Raw genomic sequence first — 15,784 nt, 5'->3', positions numbered from 1 at the left:
CTGCATCATATTTGGGTCCCGAGTTGTGATGCCGAGAGAACTACGCGCACAAGCTATGTCTCTCATCCACGCCGGACATCGGGGCATCGTTGCAATGAAAAAGTGTGCCAGAAGCTACATGTGGTGGCCTGGCATTGACAACGACATCGAAACAGTGGTGCGAGAATGCAAGCCTTGCCAGAGCAGCCGGAGCGCCCCGCCGAAAGCTCCTGTCCCAGAATGGGAAAAGCCAGACACACCATGGCACACACTGCACATTGATTTTGCAGGACCAATTGAGGGCTGCACTTTCCTTGTGGTCGTAGATGCCTACACAAAGTGGCTTGAGATAAGGCAAATGGGACAGACGACTTCGGCAGCAGTCATTGACAACCTCCGATCACTATTTGCAACGTTCGGCCTGCCGCGCAAGGTAGTGTCGGACAACGGAACACCGTTTGTGTCTGCGGAGATCCTCAAGTTTTATCGCGACAACGGGATCTCATCAGCTACATCGGCCCCCTACCACCCAGCGACAAACGGACAAGCCGAGCGCTACGTAGCCGAGCTAAAACGCGCCCTTGAAAGAGATCAGACAGGCTCGCTGCAGCGCCGCCTTGCGCGCTTTCTCTTCAAGCAGCACACGACGGTTCAGAGCACAACAGGCGAGACCCCCTCGAAAATGATGTTCGAGCGTGAAATGCGAACCCAGCTCACAGCCATCCTCCCCGAGCCAAAGGCGGAGACGTTCCGGGAAGAAAAAGCAATTCCGCGCTGCGGCACGCTTAATGAGGGGCAGCGCGTCCTCGCCCGACAGTTTCTGAAAAAGCCACGCTGGGAGGAAGCTACAATTGTCAGACGCATAGGCCTGCGCTCTTGGCTCGTCAACATACATGGCACAGTAGCACGCCGACATCTCAACCAGCTGCGTAGATTTACGACGCCGTCTGAGAGCTGTCCGCCAGCGGAGAGAACACGTGCACCATCTTCCCACATAGCCTGGCACCTCTTCCCGGAAGAAGAGACTTCGCCCAGGACAGACCTAGGAGACACAGCGAACAACAGCCAGCCTACAAGTGTTTCTCCCCCGAGCGCACAAAGCCAGCGCGCCTCCACGCGTGAGCGCCGACCCCCTGCACGATACCAGGCAACTTTCTAAGGGGGAAGGAAGTGTTGTGTCCCCTTATTGCTTTTGTGTGTGTGCGCCCCCGCATCCTCCTCCTAACGACCACTCGCATCCTCCTCCTAACGACCACTTGCCCTTCGTCGCACGCTGTCGCCAGATGCCCCCCCATGGTGCGCCCCCGCATCCTCCTCCTGTTTTGGGAAGCCACTCCCTCCCGTGGACGCTTCTCCGCTCCCTCCTTTCTTCGGGCGGCCAGTTTGGCTCCTGCCTCGGTCGACGCTGGTCGCACCCTCATCGGCTTTAAATAAACGAAGTCTTAAAGTACCGTGTGCGTCTTTCGCTGCATTCAACACAGCGACCGGACACGACAGTTAAATATGTGTGTCTCATATTGACGTTTCAGCCAATCTCGTTCACTTCGTTATGTCTTTTTGGTTGTGAAGTGGTGTTATAAGGCTTCGCAATGTCGCCCTTGCAGTGGCTTTGAAGTTGATGTGCCTAGAAGAAATGCTGCCTTGGCGAGGGCACTGGCGTTCATCCTGTGGCAGGCAGGTGACTCAAGCAGGGCCATTGTTGCAAAGTAAGGGAGCCAGACCCTCTTCTATGTGCACCAAGTGGTTTCTCTGGAGCGTAACTGACCTTGCCTCACTTTGCATACCCAGTCCGACCGGAGTGAACGTGGCTCAAACTGATGACATCCTGGCCAGTGACGGTATCATAGAAACTGTGAGTTATACCTCTTGTACATCAGGCGACCTCAGCTGGCTGGTGCATCTCCACGTGCTTGCAACGTCTTTTTCTTTTTCCTTCACACCACAGCTGACACTGTCAACATTCACTTCAAAAGTGGCATTGCAGGAGTATTACAGTTCCTGTATATTCAAAGTAAGTGTGCTTTCTTTGGGTTTAAAGGCTCATTTAAAAATCGGGCTGACCACTTCGTCTACTAGGTGTCAGGGAAAGAAGTGCTGCAACACTTGCGGCTGGTGACTTTAAATTTAATCATATCAAATAAGACACTTTATTAGTGCGTAAAAAGTGTATGAACAAGTGAGCACGTAAGCAAGGGTTCCAGAGTTCTGGACAGCACGGGTTGCATGAAGACTGCTTATGGCTACATTTTAGTCTGTCGTGTCAATTGAAATAACGTTGATGACTTCAGTGAGTTAGCTGAAAGGTGATGTTTGTCCTGGGTCATTGAAAGGATTGCATGAAGTAGTAGGTTTTGTCTGTACCATGTCTTGCCTTTTTTGTTGCCTAGAATGGGCCACATTTCTTTAATAATTTCAGTACTCTCAATACGAGGGAGAGAAAATGCTGTAGTGTAGTAAGACTGGTGAATAATGATGTCATTTAGAGTTTGTTTCAGCGTCAGTTGTGATGCAGCACTTCATATTAATGAAATCTATCATCATAGTATGCAAGTTGCACAACATATGATATTAGAATTAAAACATATTCCTGAGCATGTTCAGTCATTTTAACTTTCATTTTGAATGAGTTTCTTCTGGTGGACTCTGGGACGCTGATTATAACAAATGTCTGTTTTATATAGATAAGGCGTGCCTATGGATTTGCATATAAGTTGCGTTTGTAAAAGCTGTGCATGTAGCACTGCTAAGTAAAGGGACCTTGGTCGCTCTCAATAAATATTGTGTATATTCAGGCACCATGCAGTTTGTAGTGGTGTTTTAAGGAGAAAGCCTACAATGGCTCATACTCACGGCCATGACTCCGTCCGTCCGTTACATCTGAAGTGAAAGTCATAACTAGTAACAAGTCATGACTAACTAGTCGTTAACCAGACAGGACTAGTTAGTCATGGGTCATGACTAATTAGTCTTGACCCATGACTAATCAGTCGTGACTAGCCAATTCAAGTCGCCTCATAGCCATCTCGTGTGTGCCTACGGCCGTGCAGCCAAAGTTGCGCGAAAAGGCTTTTGCCTCGCGTACTTTAGAACGTCAAAGTGCCCCCTGAATTTTTCTAAGATATATTGGGTGTGTACATATAAGACATGGAGAACACTTTTTTTTCATCTTGCAGCTGCAGGAAGAAAACTGTTCAAGCTGCGTTTCTTTCTTGATATCGGTCCTAATGACGCACGGCCTGGAAAGGCAAGTTTTACACACACTACTCTTTATTTTTTAATTTTTTTTCTTGTCGACAACTGTTGACATTCTCAGACCTTGAGTCAGCATTTCTGTGCTAATAGGTGTGGTTGCTTTCTGTTCTTCGATCTTTGAACCAACAGGATTCGTGAAGAAATGGATGAGAGGAACAGCTCTCTTATTGGGAAGCACAGCCATTGCAACCAGGTGAATATAATCGTCTGTTTCTCCGAACAGTTTTGGCAGTGAGCTAGACTGCTGCTGCATTAATGAGCTATCTCAGAATATGCACTTCAGGACGAAGTGGAAACTTGCATTTTAAGAGAGAGAGTACATGATATGTAAATTTCTAGGAGTGGATGTTAGCATTATTATTCTAATTAATGACCAGTCTCTAAAGCATAAATTGATTAATTAACTTGCTCTACTGGTTTATCTATTAAAGTTTATAATATTTGCTGGGAATCTTTTGATAATAAGAGGCAGAGAAGGAGAGCTAAACTTTTTTTTTACTGTCTAGAAAAAGCTGTCATAACTTTGGTGACAGTGACATGTGCTGAGTCTATCCATTCATAGCCAGAGACTTCAGTGCACAGATGAGAAGTTGGTAATGCAGCCTGAAGCAGCAGTACATATAAGGAGGCAAGACTTATGTATAGCTTTCATTTTCTTTCTTTTTCTGATTACACCACTGTCTAGCGAGGACTTGTAGGGCTACTGCCGGCAACAAGGCAACAAACTTATTTTGATGTTTTTGATTGCATCATTGAGGTTCATACAAGTTTGTGGTTGCTCTTGTGTGTAGCTTCTGCCGCTCACTGGGAATTGAAAAGATGGTGATTGTAGGTGCACATTTACAGAACAGGTGATTTCACCACTTTCTTTGCTAGCACTGTAGGTTTGTGGTTCACTGTCATATTTCTGAAGTATGGTGGTAGTAATTGAAGACATTAGGGGTAGTTGGTATTCCTCTGCAAAGGAAAGCGGACTATTGAATGCAGTAAATACCGCTCTGAAACTGTATGCAGGTCTGTTGGCTGTGAGTGACCGCTTCAGAATTTAATCATGGAAGAAGCAAAGACAGGCTAATCAAAACCCAAGTTGACCACTCACCCAGTACTCCTAGTCTGTAAAGGGCTGCACCATGCAGCTTACTTAAGGGGGGACACTGGTCTTGAAAAGAAAATTTTATTAATTTAGTCATAGTTATGAAATTTTCAGGGCACATGTATTTTTGTGCGCTGATTCTAGATATGTCATTTAATTTCATGTAAAACAATTCCTTGAGCACTTATGCACTTTTTATGCAAGTATTTTGCGGAGAGTTCTGAAGAAAATTTGCTGCAGGAAACTTGCTGAAATGTATGCCATTGGGTTCTCTTGACACCAAGGAATACAATAAGGGTAAAATTATCATCCTGGCTCTCATAGAACTTAAGTTACGGGGTTTTGAAGCTGCCACTTCAGAAACAGGAATACACACTTTTCATCTAATTTCTGAAGCGACAAATTCAAAACCCTATAACTCGGGTTCTATGATAGGCAGAAAGATAATTTTACCCTTATTGCATTCCTTGGTGTCAAGAGAACCCAATGGCATACATTTCAGCGAGTTTCCTGCAGCAAATTTTCTTGAAAACTCTTCCCCAAATACATGCATAAAAATCGCATAAGTGCTCAAGGAATTGTTTTACATGAAATTAAATGACACATCTAGAATCAGCACACAAAAATACATATTCCCTGAAGGTTTCTTAACTGTGACTTCATTCATAAAAATTTTTTCTTCAAGACCAGTGTCCCCCCTTAATGCTCCAGGCGGGTGGTGACAAGCTGTTTTCAAGTACAGGGGCTTAATCACTTGTAAGCATAGTGGCATCATGGCTGTGAAAGCATTGTGTCTGTTTTATGAAAGGCCTTTCTCGCACCTTGCTGGAAATCTTGCAGGAGGTGGTCAATCTCCTGCTTGTGGGCCAAGCGGTCACAAATGTCTTTGACAACAAGGTCTGTTTCGGCAGAGAAGAAACAACTGTGCTCAGAGGCATCACAACAAAGTCTAACATTGGCTTGCTCTCCCTCTACGAACACTACAAATCTTGTGAGGTAGGTCGCTGTTTATAGTTTGTTTTTTCATTTTAGAACACCTGTACTTAATGAACATAAAGAGCAACTGAAGAGGTTTTAGAATTCAGCCAGCTTATAGGCATCGAGTGTATGGAACTTGCAGGTAACGCATGTGGAGTCTTTTTGGACTAGCAGTAGAAATGGTGACATAATTGTAGATTGAAACAGCGACGGCATTTGGGCTTCTCTGCAGCGCACAGCACCAGGTGGAAGGCACATGATGACTTCATCTGTGGTGTTGGTACATTTTCAGCTTAGAAATGCTTTCTTTGAAGGAAAAGGAAACAGTGCTGTAGAAGGCAGTACCTGCAGAACTTTATTTAGCGGCACCTGACGATGTGTGGCTAGTTGTAGATGAAGGTAGTGGAAATTTGAAATTTCCACACTCCACACTTCTTTGATGCTATGAGGAGAAACTGTGAGATTTATTTGCCAATTCTGTCGCCATTGAAATGCTAGTGCAACAAAAACTGTAAGCTTAACCTACAGCCTTTATAGATTTGAATCCTTGAATATCGTGGAATTCTAAAAAAAAAGTGATGTAGCTGCCCTTAACTCCTTGTGGGACAGTTGGACACATATGTTCCACTTTGTTTCTTATATACTAAAGGGCTCGTAAGAGGCAGTGGGACTCAGCAGTCCCACTTATGCTGTGCTCCCACCTGTCTTAAGGTTTCATTGATTTGTTTAAATATGGTTTCAGTCGGGTCAACTAGATGAGGTAGCAAGTTGAGGCCTTGAAACTTCGTTCTTTTTTCGGGCGCATTTCGAGGTTTTGGCTGTATTCGATGTGTTAAAAAAACAAAATCAAAATGCCCGGTGAGTGATCCCTTTTTTCTGCATAGGGAGGAACAACTCTAGATTACAACGTGCACATGCTCTGAAAATTTGAGATGACGAGTAATAAGAGGAAAGCTTTTTTTTTTACCATGCTGAAAATAGTTAGACATAAAATAGCTAGACATTTAATGACTGAATATTGAGTGGTAGTTTTTGAGTGGAACTGCCAGCAGCAAGAAGCTCTTCCAAGTGATTATGAAGGGTAAAAAAAATGGCCAAGCATGGTGTCTCGGGTGAAGTTTGGCTAATCGGCAAAGAACACAACCCTGTAAAAGTCAAACAAAGGCATAGACACCGTTCATGTTCCACGACGGTAGAAGCAGTGGAAATAGTGCAAAGAAGTTCAAACACAAGCAAACAATAGAAGAGAAAACCCATGTAGGTCAGTGGGACAAATACGTCCCATTTTCTTTACCCCCATTAGTGCCAACGGGATAGATATGTTCCACTTTTTTCCTCTTGACTATTTGTATAAAAATACTGAAATTTTTTGAAATCCATTTCTGTTCACCTCCTCTGCTTGTGCAATCAAAAATTTTTCACCAATATTTCAAAACATATATGCTGTCCCAGAAAGGGTTAATGATATTCAGTAGAGCTAAGGACTATTTCATTTGATAGAAAATTTGCAGTAAACAACTTATTTTTCACGAGCTCAGTATCAAGAATGTGGCTGAAGTCATGGTTTATGAATATTTTGCGGGCACTACATTTCACAAAGCAGATTTGGCAGGCCCCATAGTGCTCTCCACTTCCACAAGCGATGGTGTCATTTTGGTATACTGCTCCCCTAAGACAGACATTGGAACAAGGACAAACTGCAGTGGATGTAATGTTGCACTTAAGAGTAAGCGTGGTGGAGCCCATTCATGTGGCATGACTGCCTGAACTATAGGTGAACTGCAACGACGTAGGCACTGTGCAGAACAAGTACGCTATGTTAGGTATTGTGACATAGATGTTCTTGAGGATTAAGCGAGAATTCCAGCTAGCTGCATTACTTTGTAGTGCGAACAACATACTCTTTTTAGACATCTCTGTTTTCGTCAAACTGTAAGTCGAAAAGTTTTCCAAATTATTCAAAGGAAAAATATTTTGCGAATTGTGCACGATTTGTAAAAAAACATGAAACTGAGGCCATTATGAAAATTAAGGGGTCTGCCATGGTGGCTCAGTGGCTATGGCACTTGGCTGCTGACCCGAAAGACGCGGGTTCGATCCCGGCCGCGGCTGTAAAATTTTGATGAAGACAAAATTCTAGAGGCCCGTGTACTGTGCGACGTCAGTGCACATTAAAGAACCCCAGTTGGTCGAAATTTGCGGAGTCCTTCACTACGGCGTCTCTCGTAGCCTGAGTCACCTTGGGACGTTAAACCCCATAAACCAAACCAAACCGAAAATTAAGGCATTTATAATAATTCAGTTAGGGCATTGAACTCTTTACCTATGTAACGTCAACAACTTTACAAGCTTCAAAAGCTTTACAAAGTGAATTTACCTACCCCTGTTTCTTTTAGCCATCTGTTTTCCTACACCCTTTACTTCCCTGTGTAGCGTAGCTGCTATACTAATCGCAGAAACCACCAGTCTGATGTCACCAGCTGAGGGCCTTTTTTCACTGCAGCTTTGTCAGCTCCAGGTACAGATGGATGGTAGATGATGGTAGATGGTGTCACCACCATCTCGTGGTGCGGCGGACCCAAAACGAAGAACAGTTATAAAATCAAAAAACAAAGCAATGCCCCCTGCATAGGAGTCATTTCACGAAGCTACACACTCCCACTTTGTCTTTGAAATTTTCTGCCAAGGTTGCCGTGAGACTCTAAATTTGTTTTTAAAAGCCTGGAGGAAGCTGCTTGCATGCGTTTTGTTCTTTGAAAGATGTCATATTAACAGCTACCTTTAAAGCACCCTTTCTCTGATGAGTAAAATGCAAGTTGCAAAAAAAAAACTCATGCACTTTGGCTTGAGGTGGTCTGAAGTATTGAAGTATTTTCATCATAGTAGAAACATGAGTAAGGTGCACATTATTGGCAAGGAATAGGACATAACGCAGTGCCCTCTTGATCTCGTGGCTCCAAGGTTGGTTCGTACTACAAGGACCCCAGGTACCCGATCTGGATGGTGCTCAGTGAGAGCCACTTCTCAGTGCTGTTCGCCAAGTCCTTCCTGGCGCTTTCCCCTGGGGACGAACAGTTTGACCTCTTCTACTATGACGGCCTCAACAAGCAGGAAGAGGAAGTGCGGCTTACTGTGGGTACGGTGGCTGCCCCTTTTGTGGGCTCGACTTCTTTCTTTTTTTTTTCTTTCTGGGCAGCAGGATCAATCACTTTCTTTACAGTGGCAGCTGTATCTGGAACTGCCTCCGGAGGTAAACAGCATCAGCGCTGACATCACTGTCAGTGTAGTAGTTACGTTGTGGCCGAATATTCCTGCATTCACTTTCTGAGGGTAGGCGTTGTAGGGAATGTACCCTCTCTGGTTATGTAGACCAGGTCGTCTTGGCCCATGTCAGCCTCAATTCTTTCCTTACTGTGGGAAAGAAAAAAGGTTAATTTATTGTTTGTTCATATTATTGTGTTTGCTTGAAAATTATGTGTTAGGGACATTAATATGGAGGACACCAAAATGAATGTGCCATTATGCATTAAGCTAAATGAATGTGCCATTTTATAGTATGCATTTCTCATAGAAATATTGGAAAACAAATATTGGAAATACAAACTTTGATGAAAATTATGCTGACTACTTCTGCGTTATGTTTTTAAAAGAAAAATACTTTTATAATTCTGAAATATAGAAAAAGTTATCTTCTTTTTTGCATAAACAACCTGAAAGTTTCAATGCTCTGCTTTATAGATATTTGGAGCCACGAAAAAATCTTTGTGGCCTCATGCTAAGAAACTATTTCTTGGAGGTGTTAGAGAAGTATTTTTTAAAAATTCTTTTTATCGGAAAATGCAAGAAAATGCAGACACATTGGCTAATGTAAATGTGCTTCTGAGCTATAGATGTATAAACGGTAATTGAACTGTGAAGTAATCCTTTAACTATACACAAGAAAAATTGTGAAATGCAAAAATACATTGAAAGTGGCTGCTAACCTTCAAAAGATGAGCGAATGTCATGAAAGAAAAAATGTGACTAATATGTGTCAGGTGCAAAAAATGTTTCAAATTAAAGTGACTGAAGGCTGCATATTAAGATAGGGTTTGACTCCTGTATTGTTTGGAACTGCAAAAAAAATAAAACTTCATTGCCCAACGCTCATGCACCACTGAGCAAAATAGGTCCTTAATGTTGTGAAACGCATAGGGGTGTCCAAAATGCCCTGTGGATGAAGATGAAGAAGATTAACCTTAGATGAAGAAGACCGTATAACAAGCTTGAATCACTGCACTAGAGCCTAGTTCATGTAAATGAGAAACTCGTCGAATGACATGCCACTACACTTTTGAGCTTATTTTGCCGGTCGTAAGCGTCAGCTCTGGGTTGCTTGCTCAGGATGAACATCCAAACATACTTATACGTGTTGACTGAAATTTCATTTCCCCTATTGAAAAAAAAAAACTGCTCGATGTGTTCATTTTGTGATGTCATGGTCATGAACGTGCAGTGAAGCACAGTGCCATTGGCTTCCCTGCAGGGCACCATGCTGGGAAAGGAGAAAGGCGGTGGGAGAAGCTTTCTTTTTTTTGAGGAAAAATGGCTGTCTGTCTGAAAATGGTGGAACGAAATCTTTCCAAATAGTGTAAAGACATGGCAACGAAAAGTCATTCTGTCATGTGCTGTTTTTTTCAATGATTACCTCTTCTATTAGGCAAACACTTTGTTTTCTACTGTGTGAAATAATGATCTGAATACAAAGAAGTAGTTGGATTGTGTTTACAAATATCTGCCATGAGATTTCTTGTTCCCAGAGCTCCCATCTCCTTGTATAGCCTGCATTTAAAAGATAATGAAACAGTTACGGGCATTTCCATTTGTTACGTTATCTTACAGCTGTCTGTGTGGTGGCACTTCTAAGATTTATTTTTATTGCAATATCCTGTCATATCAGTGTGCTTGCAACAAGCTCTCGCTTATGTAGCAAACAATGCGATTCCACTCATGCTGGTTCTCTTTTCAATGAGTGGTTCATGTGACAACCACTGTGTGGTGAATACGCAAATTCATCCACAACTGGATAATTAGAAACACTTTATGCTTTCACAGTTCAAAGAAAGGGAAAGCCAATAGCATGCACTTTCCTTTCATACTCCCATGTGTTTTATGAGGCACTGAACGCATTTTAATAACCTTACAAGAGATGTTGACCAATCTTGCAAAAATTTATTGCCCTGAAATTCACTATACGCATACTTTGTCTGGGTCTAATTAGCTGAACTTTCATTTTTCTTTTGAGCCCAAAATGTACTTGTATCTTGAGACTTATCACTTATGTTTTGCCTAAATGCTGTGATTATATTTATGCACTTTTGACTAAAACATTTATTATAGCATTCCTTGCTGCCTTTCCTTTATACTGATCACAATAACACAGACTGCTTTGATCTGGCTGCTCAGTGAATGAGCAGGGCTGCAAGAAACGTTCGAGTATCATCTCATCTTCATCTCATCTTCTCATCTGATCTCATCTGAGCTGCTAGCGAATGTGATTTTGGTGTACATTATTAAAACTGCTGCTATGCATCCCAGTCAACCACAGAACATACCCTGGACATAGGCTATGTCTTCTCTATGCACATTTTGAACATCCACTGGTATAATGCAAAAATTGCCAGTGTGAATGGTGTGTGTCCATCAGGTGCTAGAAGATGTCTCCTGTGCATACTGTCCTGGAATGGATTTACTCTGAAAATTTGATCATGATTTGGCAGCGAGAGAAGCTTCTTTTCATATATGCATGGCACTTCACAAACTCTAGACTCTGGTGTTTGGCACTGTGGCAATAAATTTTGCTCATTTGTTCGTGCAGTAACCAATTTAGTCATCACTCATCCTAGCTGCTAGATATAACTTGACTTGCTGTTTTATAGCAGCAAAATGTTGTACTCCTATTTCAGCTTATGACTAGCATTTATAGTCGCAGTTATAAATTTTTTCGGCGATAAAATATATGTTAGATCTTGTAGTTTAGTTATGCTTCTGTTTTTGTTTATGCATTGTGTTGTACTATGGCACCAGCTATGTCCTTGAAATGTGAGTTGTCATATGCTGAGAAAGTAGTCTAGTGTAACAGTAGTGTCACTCAAGGCAGAAATGCTGTAGTGCCTTCAAGTTTTCATTTTACATTGTGGTATCAAAGACATTAAATGGGAGCAGTTAATGTTTATGTCGCCTGAGAGTTCTTACACTTTTGTCGGTAGCTTTCAAACAACATAAAAAGAATTCTCCTTTACACATTCGCACTGCTTATATTCAGGGCCTACATCATTCATTTTTCAAACAGCTTCTGCCTAAATGCTATTAATATATGCTCAGCATATGTTCCTGTGCACCTGAGTGTTTCATTAGTCATTCATATATTTGTTGGAATAACAATGCGGATGTTCATTGATGGGTGTCTTTCACAAAGACAAGGGATGTTTCTTTCTGGCATACAGTATTGTGGCGTCAGTTGATACTCCCTGCAGATGTCTGTGGTTGATTGGGGTTGCTCATGGTTTACACACTGTTTGGTCACTATCTAGGTTGTTTGAGGTAAAGCCTGCAAAACTTTGTCTTGTATGTTCAGCCATCAAATCTGAGTGTGATCCTTTATCATTTTCTTGCAGATCCGACTGCAGGCATTAGTAACGAAGATGTTGTCATGACGCCGCCTCTAGACCTCTGCATCAGGACACGGTGAGCTCTTCTGTTTCCATTTTAGCATTTACACAGTGCACACAGTGCACTCAACTTTCAGCTCATCCTTTGTGTCTTCATCGATATTACATGCTTTCCTTTGGTACTAAAAATTTTATTCTGTGCCATGTGTGTGCTTCCTAATTATTGCTCGCCATGTGGACACCATAGCAGTGGTCTAGTAGTTTGAGTGCTTGCCTCATTGTGGGAGGTGCTGTGTTCGATCCCCACTGCTGCCCACAAACCTTCGCATGAATCACATCTCAATTGCTTTCCATGAATAGAGGGCCAAGAATAGCAGTTTACCAGAATAGCAGTTTACCCATGCCCCTCAATAGGAAATTATATATTGGTTGTATCTTTCTAGTACTTGCCAATGGGGCAGAAACTTTGAGGCTAACGAAAAGGCTTGATATTGAATCAAGGTCAGTGCAGCGAGCTATCGAAAGAGAAATGTCAAGGGTAGCGTTAAGGGGCAGGAAGGAAGCAAAGTGTTCCAGGGGGAAAAATCAAAACAAAGCACACATTATTTAAATCCTAACTGGAATCAAAATGGAATGCCCTGGAGGGGGCAGGGCATGTAATGTCCTGTAACAGCATCAGCTGACTGGCACTGCAAATGGCAGTCCTCAACTCCTCAGTGATCAACACACACTGCCCTGGTGTCATGAACATAACCTCAGGCAACACCCCACGTGATGATCATGATGATGTCCTCAGGCTTACCTAATGGCACATACATACCCACAGCGGCACCCCACATGCCCACTCAGCTATAGCTTGCTCCATTCTTTCTCTTCCTTTCTTCTTTCCCCCCTCGCAGTGGCAAGCCACAGTTTGTGCTCTTTCCCACCACAGCTCACTCTGAAACAACCAGAGAACAAACAGCTCATGCCGCACAAATGTCCCATCTCGAAGTTCATTCCTTGCATGCGCCTTACAACTGGGACCACTTGAGAGCCGAAGGACGGTGCCAGTGAGCTAGTACCACTGAGGCCTTAAGGTGAAGTAATGAAGTGGACTCTAAGAGGAGGCAAATATAGCAGAGGGCAGCAGAAAGTCAGGTGGGCGGATGAAATTACGAAGTTTTCAGACACAGCGTGGCCATAGCTGGTGTGGGGCAGGGTTAATGGGAGATCATTGGCGCCGGCATTTGTCCTGCAGTGAACGCAGTTGGTGATGACAGTGACAACCATTTATCTGGCTAGTAGTACTTAGCGTGAACACAGGTGCACCACAAGGACTATTACACGCATGCAGGCCTCATATGTCGTCTTTCTTGTGGTGCATCTAAGTTCGCACTAAGTATTGCTGGATCGAGATCGAGCTTGGTGCTCGGCTTCTTGTGGGTGCAATCCTTGGGTGAATTGAGGCTGCACCTCGTGAAGTCTGAAACGCGTTGGCCATGGTGCTCCTTGGTCAAACTGTCCTTGTGCTGTTAAAATTGTCATCATCGCGTTGGTAGTGGTGTGACAGCACTCTTGCAGCTTTTGGCAGCTGCTTGACTGTGCAACTGTGGTTTCACCACTGAGAGGAAGCACTTTTGTTACGACTTGAGGTAAAAAATAATCTGGTGTTCTTTTTTATTTGCAGATGGAAAGGTGCCTCAGTGTCGTGGAACAATGCGGAACCATTGCTGTGATTCCCTGCTTTTCTGGCACCAATGTTCAACTCGACGCACAAGATATTCGTGTTTCTTTAGTGTGTCAAGGCAGGAAATGAAAATTTTGTTCTTTAATAATACGCTTAATGCTTGTCTTGTAGTTGACTTTTGCACTTTAGAAAACGGTTAATAATGTAACTTGACCAAAGATTTTGTCATTCTAGTCAGGAAATTTTATGTCCCCTTTTTAATATATTATACACTAACGTTTACATACCCAAAGAGCTGCAATCCTAGTGAGCACCGCTATACATTATTCTTGTGGAAAAATCACTGGCTACTTGGCGCTCAGGTGTCGTGCAGGGGTAGCATTTGTTAGTATTTGAAGCCTGCATCACGGAAGAATATTACACCGCATCACAGGGCACCAAGTGCTGTTATCTGTGGCTAAGAGAACAGTAGCGCAATACCAGGAGAAAGGGACCGGGGAAATGCCTGGTACCTTGGAATCCTAAGTGCAATTGGCGCCGTGCTCATTTATTGCGAAATTCTACCTTTAAGGTCTGGCATTGTCATAGACGAGATGTAATTTTACTTCTTCTGCGTGAATTAGTCGAGTGGTGTACAGTAAACAAAACATTGCACCGAACAAAAGTTGTCGCCTAGTGTCACCCCTCTTTGAAGTTATAGCTCAAACAAGCCAGTGGTTAGACAGGGGATGAATGTTCATCTCCACCATTACAAAATGCAGCTTTCGGTTGTTTTTGCAGTAAGTTTATTGGTGTGTCTGCTGATAAATCTATGCTCACTGGAGCAGAACCTAGGCACACACTTATGGTCCACGGGTTCTTGGGACTTTTCCCATATACAGTAGTCTTTCTTCTGCATTGGTTTCCATTGCATTCTGTTCTAACTTGCTTTGAGCCATATCAACAGGACATTCCAGTCATTTTTTTGCTGCTGGCTTGTATAGCTCCCACTGATGTGCGTGAACTATTGCAAGTGCCTACGAGAAGTGATTGACTGAGATGACGACATTCAGCAGCAGTGGGTGCAGTAAAAGTTCATTGAGTTCAGCACTAGCAGCTTCGGGTGAAGCTTCAACTTGGAGGGTAACAAGTTTGGCTTGTCATTTTGTTTATTGTTTGCTGCTTTCAACCTGCGCTGGCGCTGCTCGTTTAGGGAAACTTAATATTGATATTTTTCATGCATTCCAATTTTGTGTTACCTCATGCTCAGAACTGTCTTCATTTTTGAGCAAAAGGGAGAGGAAAAAGTAAACTTTTCTCTTCCTCAAAATGCGTTCATTTTTGCATTTTACTGATTGCACATGTTGGCTGTGACGTATGGTTCTGCGAGTATTTTTTTTTTTTACTATGAGCTGTTTTTCTATGAAGTGTCACGAGTGTTGGTTATTAAATTAGGCTGTCCTTCCTGTGGCTATGAACATGTAATGAGGCAGTTGCTATTGATGGTCTAGGCAGGGACAAGCAAAGGCTCAAAAAGCCAGATTGTAAGAAGAAGTTTTACATTTGGGATTTGCCAAATATGGTCATGGCATGGTAGTGACATGCCACCGCACACACTGTGAGAGCACGTTAAACCCATATTGGAAGGAGGTAGCATGATTCTAATCTATTAAGGTTAGTGTTCATGGCTTTCAGCACTGTTCGATCCAGTTTTAAGGGAAATAGGCTATTTAGAGGCATGCTTGTTGGCACCCTGAAGCTTGAGGGTGGAAGGAGAATGTGCTATGCGCTAATATGTTCATGCTTGCTTATATACAGCCCAACAGTATTAGAATCAGTGTCTGCATTAAAATTGGTGTGCACTAATGGAGTACAAAAACTGTCATCAAATTTTTCAATTTTGCTATAAGCGGTTGTAACCTTGCGAATACACAAGAGCCATGGAAGTTTCTTTCCTCGAGTGTGGCATATGCCTGTTTATTAGTCGCGCTTTCAGTGCCAGGCAGGCATTCACATCTCTTCAGAAGGTGCTAGTCAGGGGAGTGCCATGTGTGTGTATCTTTTTATTTACATTTTTAGTGCCATTTGTGTTTTTCATGAACTCTTGCCCACATTTCAGGATATTTCATGCTCTGTTCACTTGTGTTCATTTTGCTACAATTAAAGATGCTGTGATAACATTTC

At 42.8% G+C, this 15,784-nt stretch overlaps 1 protein-coding gene across 1 annotated transcript in view; it reads left to right on the top strand.

Annotated features, from left to right (window-relative positions):
- Positions 1-15,784, top strand: part of LOC149343330 (putative ubiquitin carboxyl-terminal hydrolase MINDY-4) — a 34,329-nt gene extending 18,545 nt beyond the window's left edge. Inside the window, exons 8-16 of the mRNA XM_089545843.1 lie at positions 1,584-1,685; positions 1,768-1,831; positions 1,925-1,990; positions 3,153-3,223; positions 3,361-3,424; positions 5,165-5,320; positions 8,264-8,438; positions 11,959-12,028; positions 13,622-15,784. Of these exons, the coding sequence (XP_089401969.1) occupies positions 1,584-1,685; positions 1,768-1,831; positions 1,925-1,990; positions 3,153-3,223; positions 3,361-3,424; positions 5,165-5,320; positions 8,264-8,438; positions 11,959-12,028; positions 13,622-13,670 (817 nt within the window). The 3' untranslated portion in view covers positions 13,671-15,784. The remainder of the gene's footprint in view (positions 1-1,583; positions 1,686-1,767; positions 1,832-1,924; positions 1,991-3,152; positions 3,224-3,360; positions 3,425-5,164; positions 5,321-8,263; positions 8,439-11,958; positions 12,029-13,621) is intronic.

The sequence above is a fragment of the Amblyomma mixtum genome, chromosome 5 (genome assembly GCF_055824585.1).
Source record: "Amblyomma mixtum isolate Tamu chromosome 5, ASM5582458v1, whole genome shotgun sequence".
Lineage (NCBI taxonomy): Eukaryota > Metazoa > Arthropoda > Arachnida > Ixodida > Ixodidae > Amblyomma > Amblyomma mixtum.
Note: the sequence above shows the minus strand (reverse complement) of the source record. Positions and strands in the feature narration are given on the sequence as shown.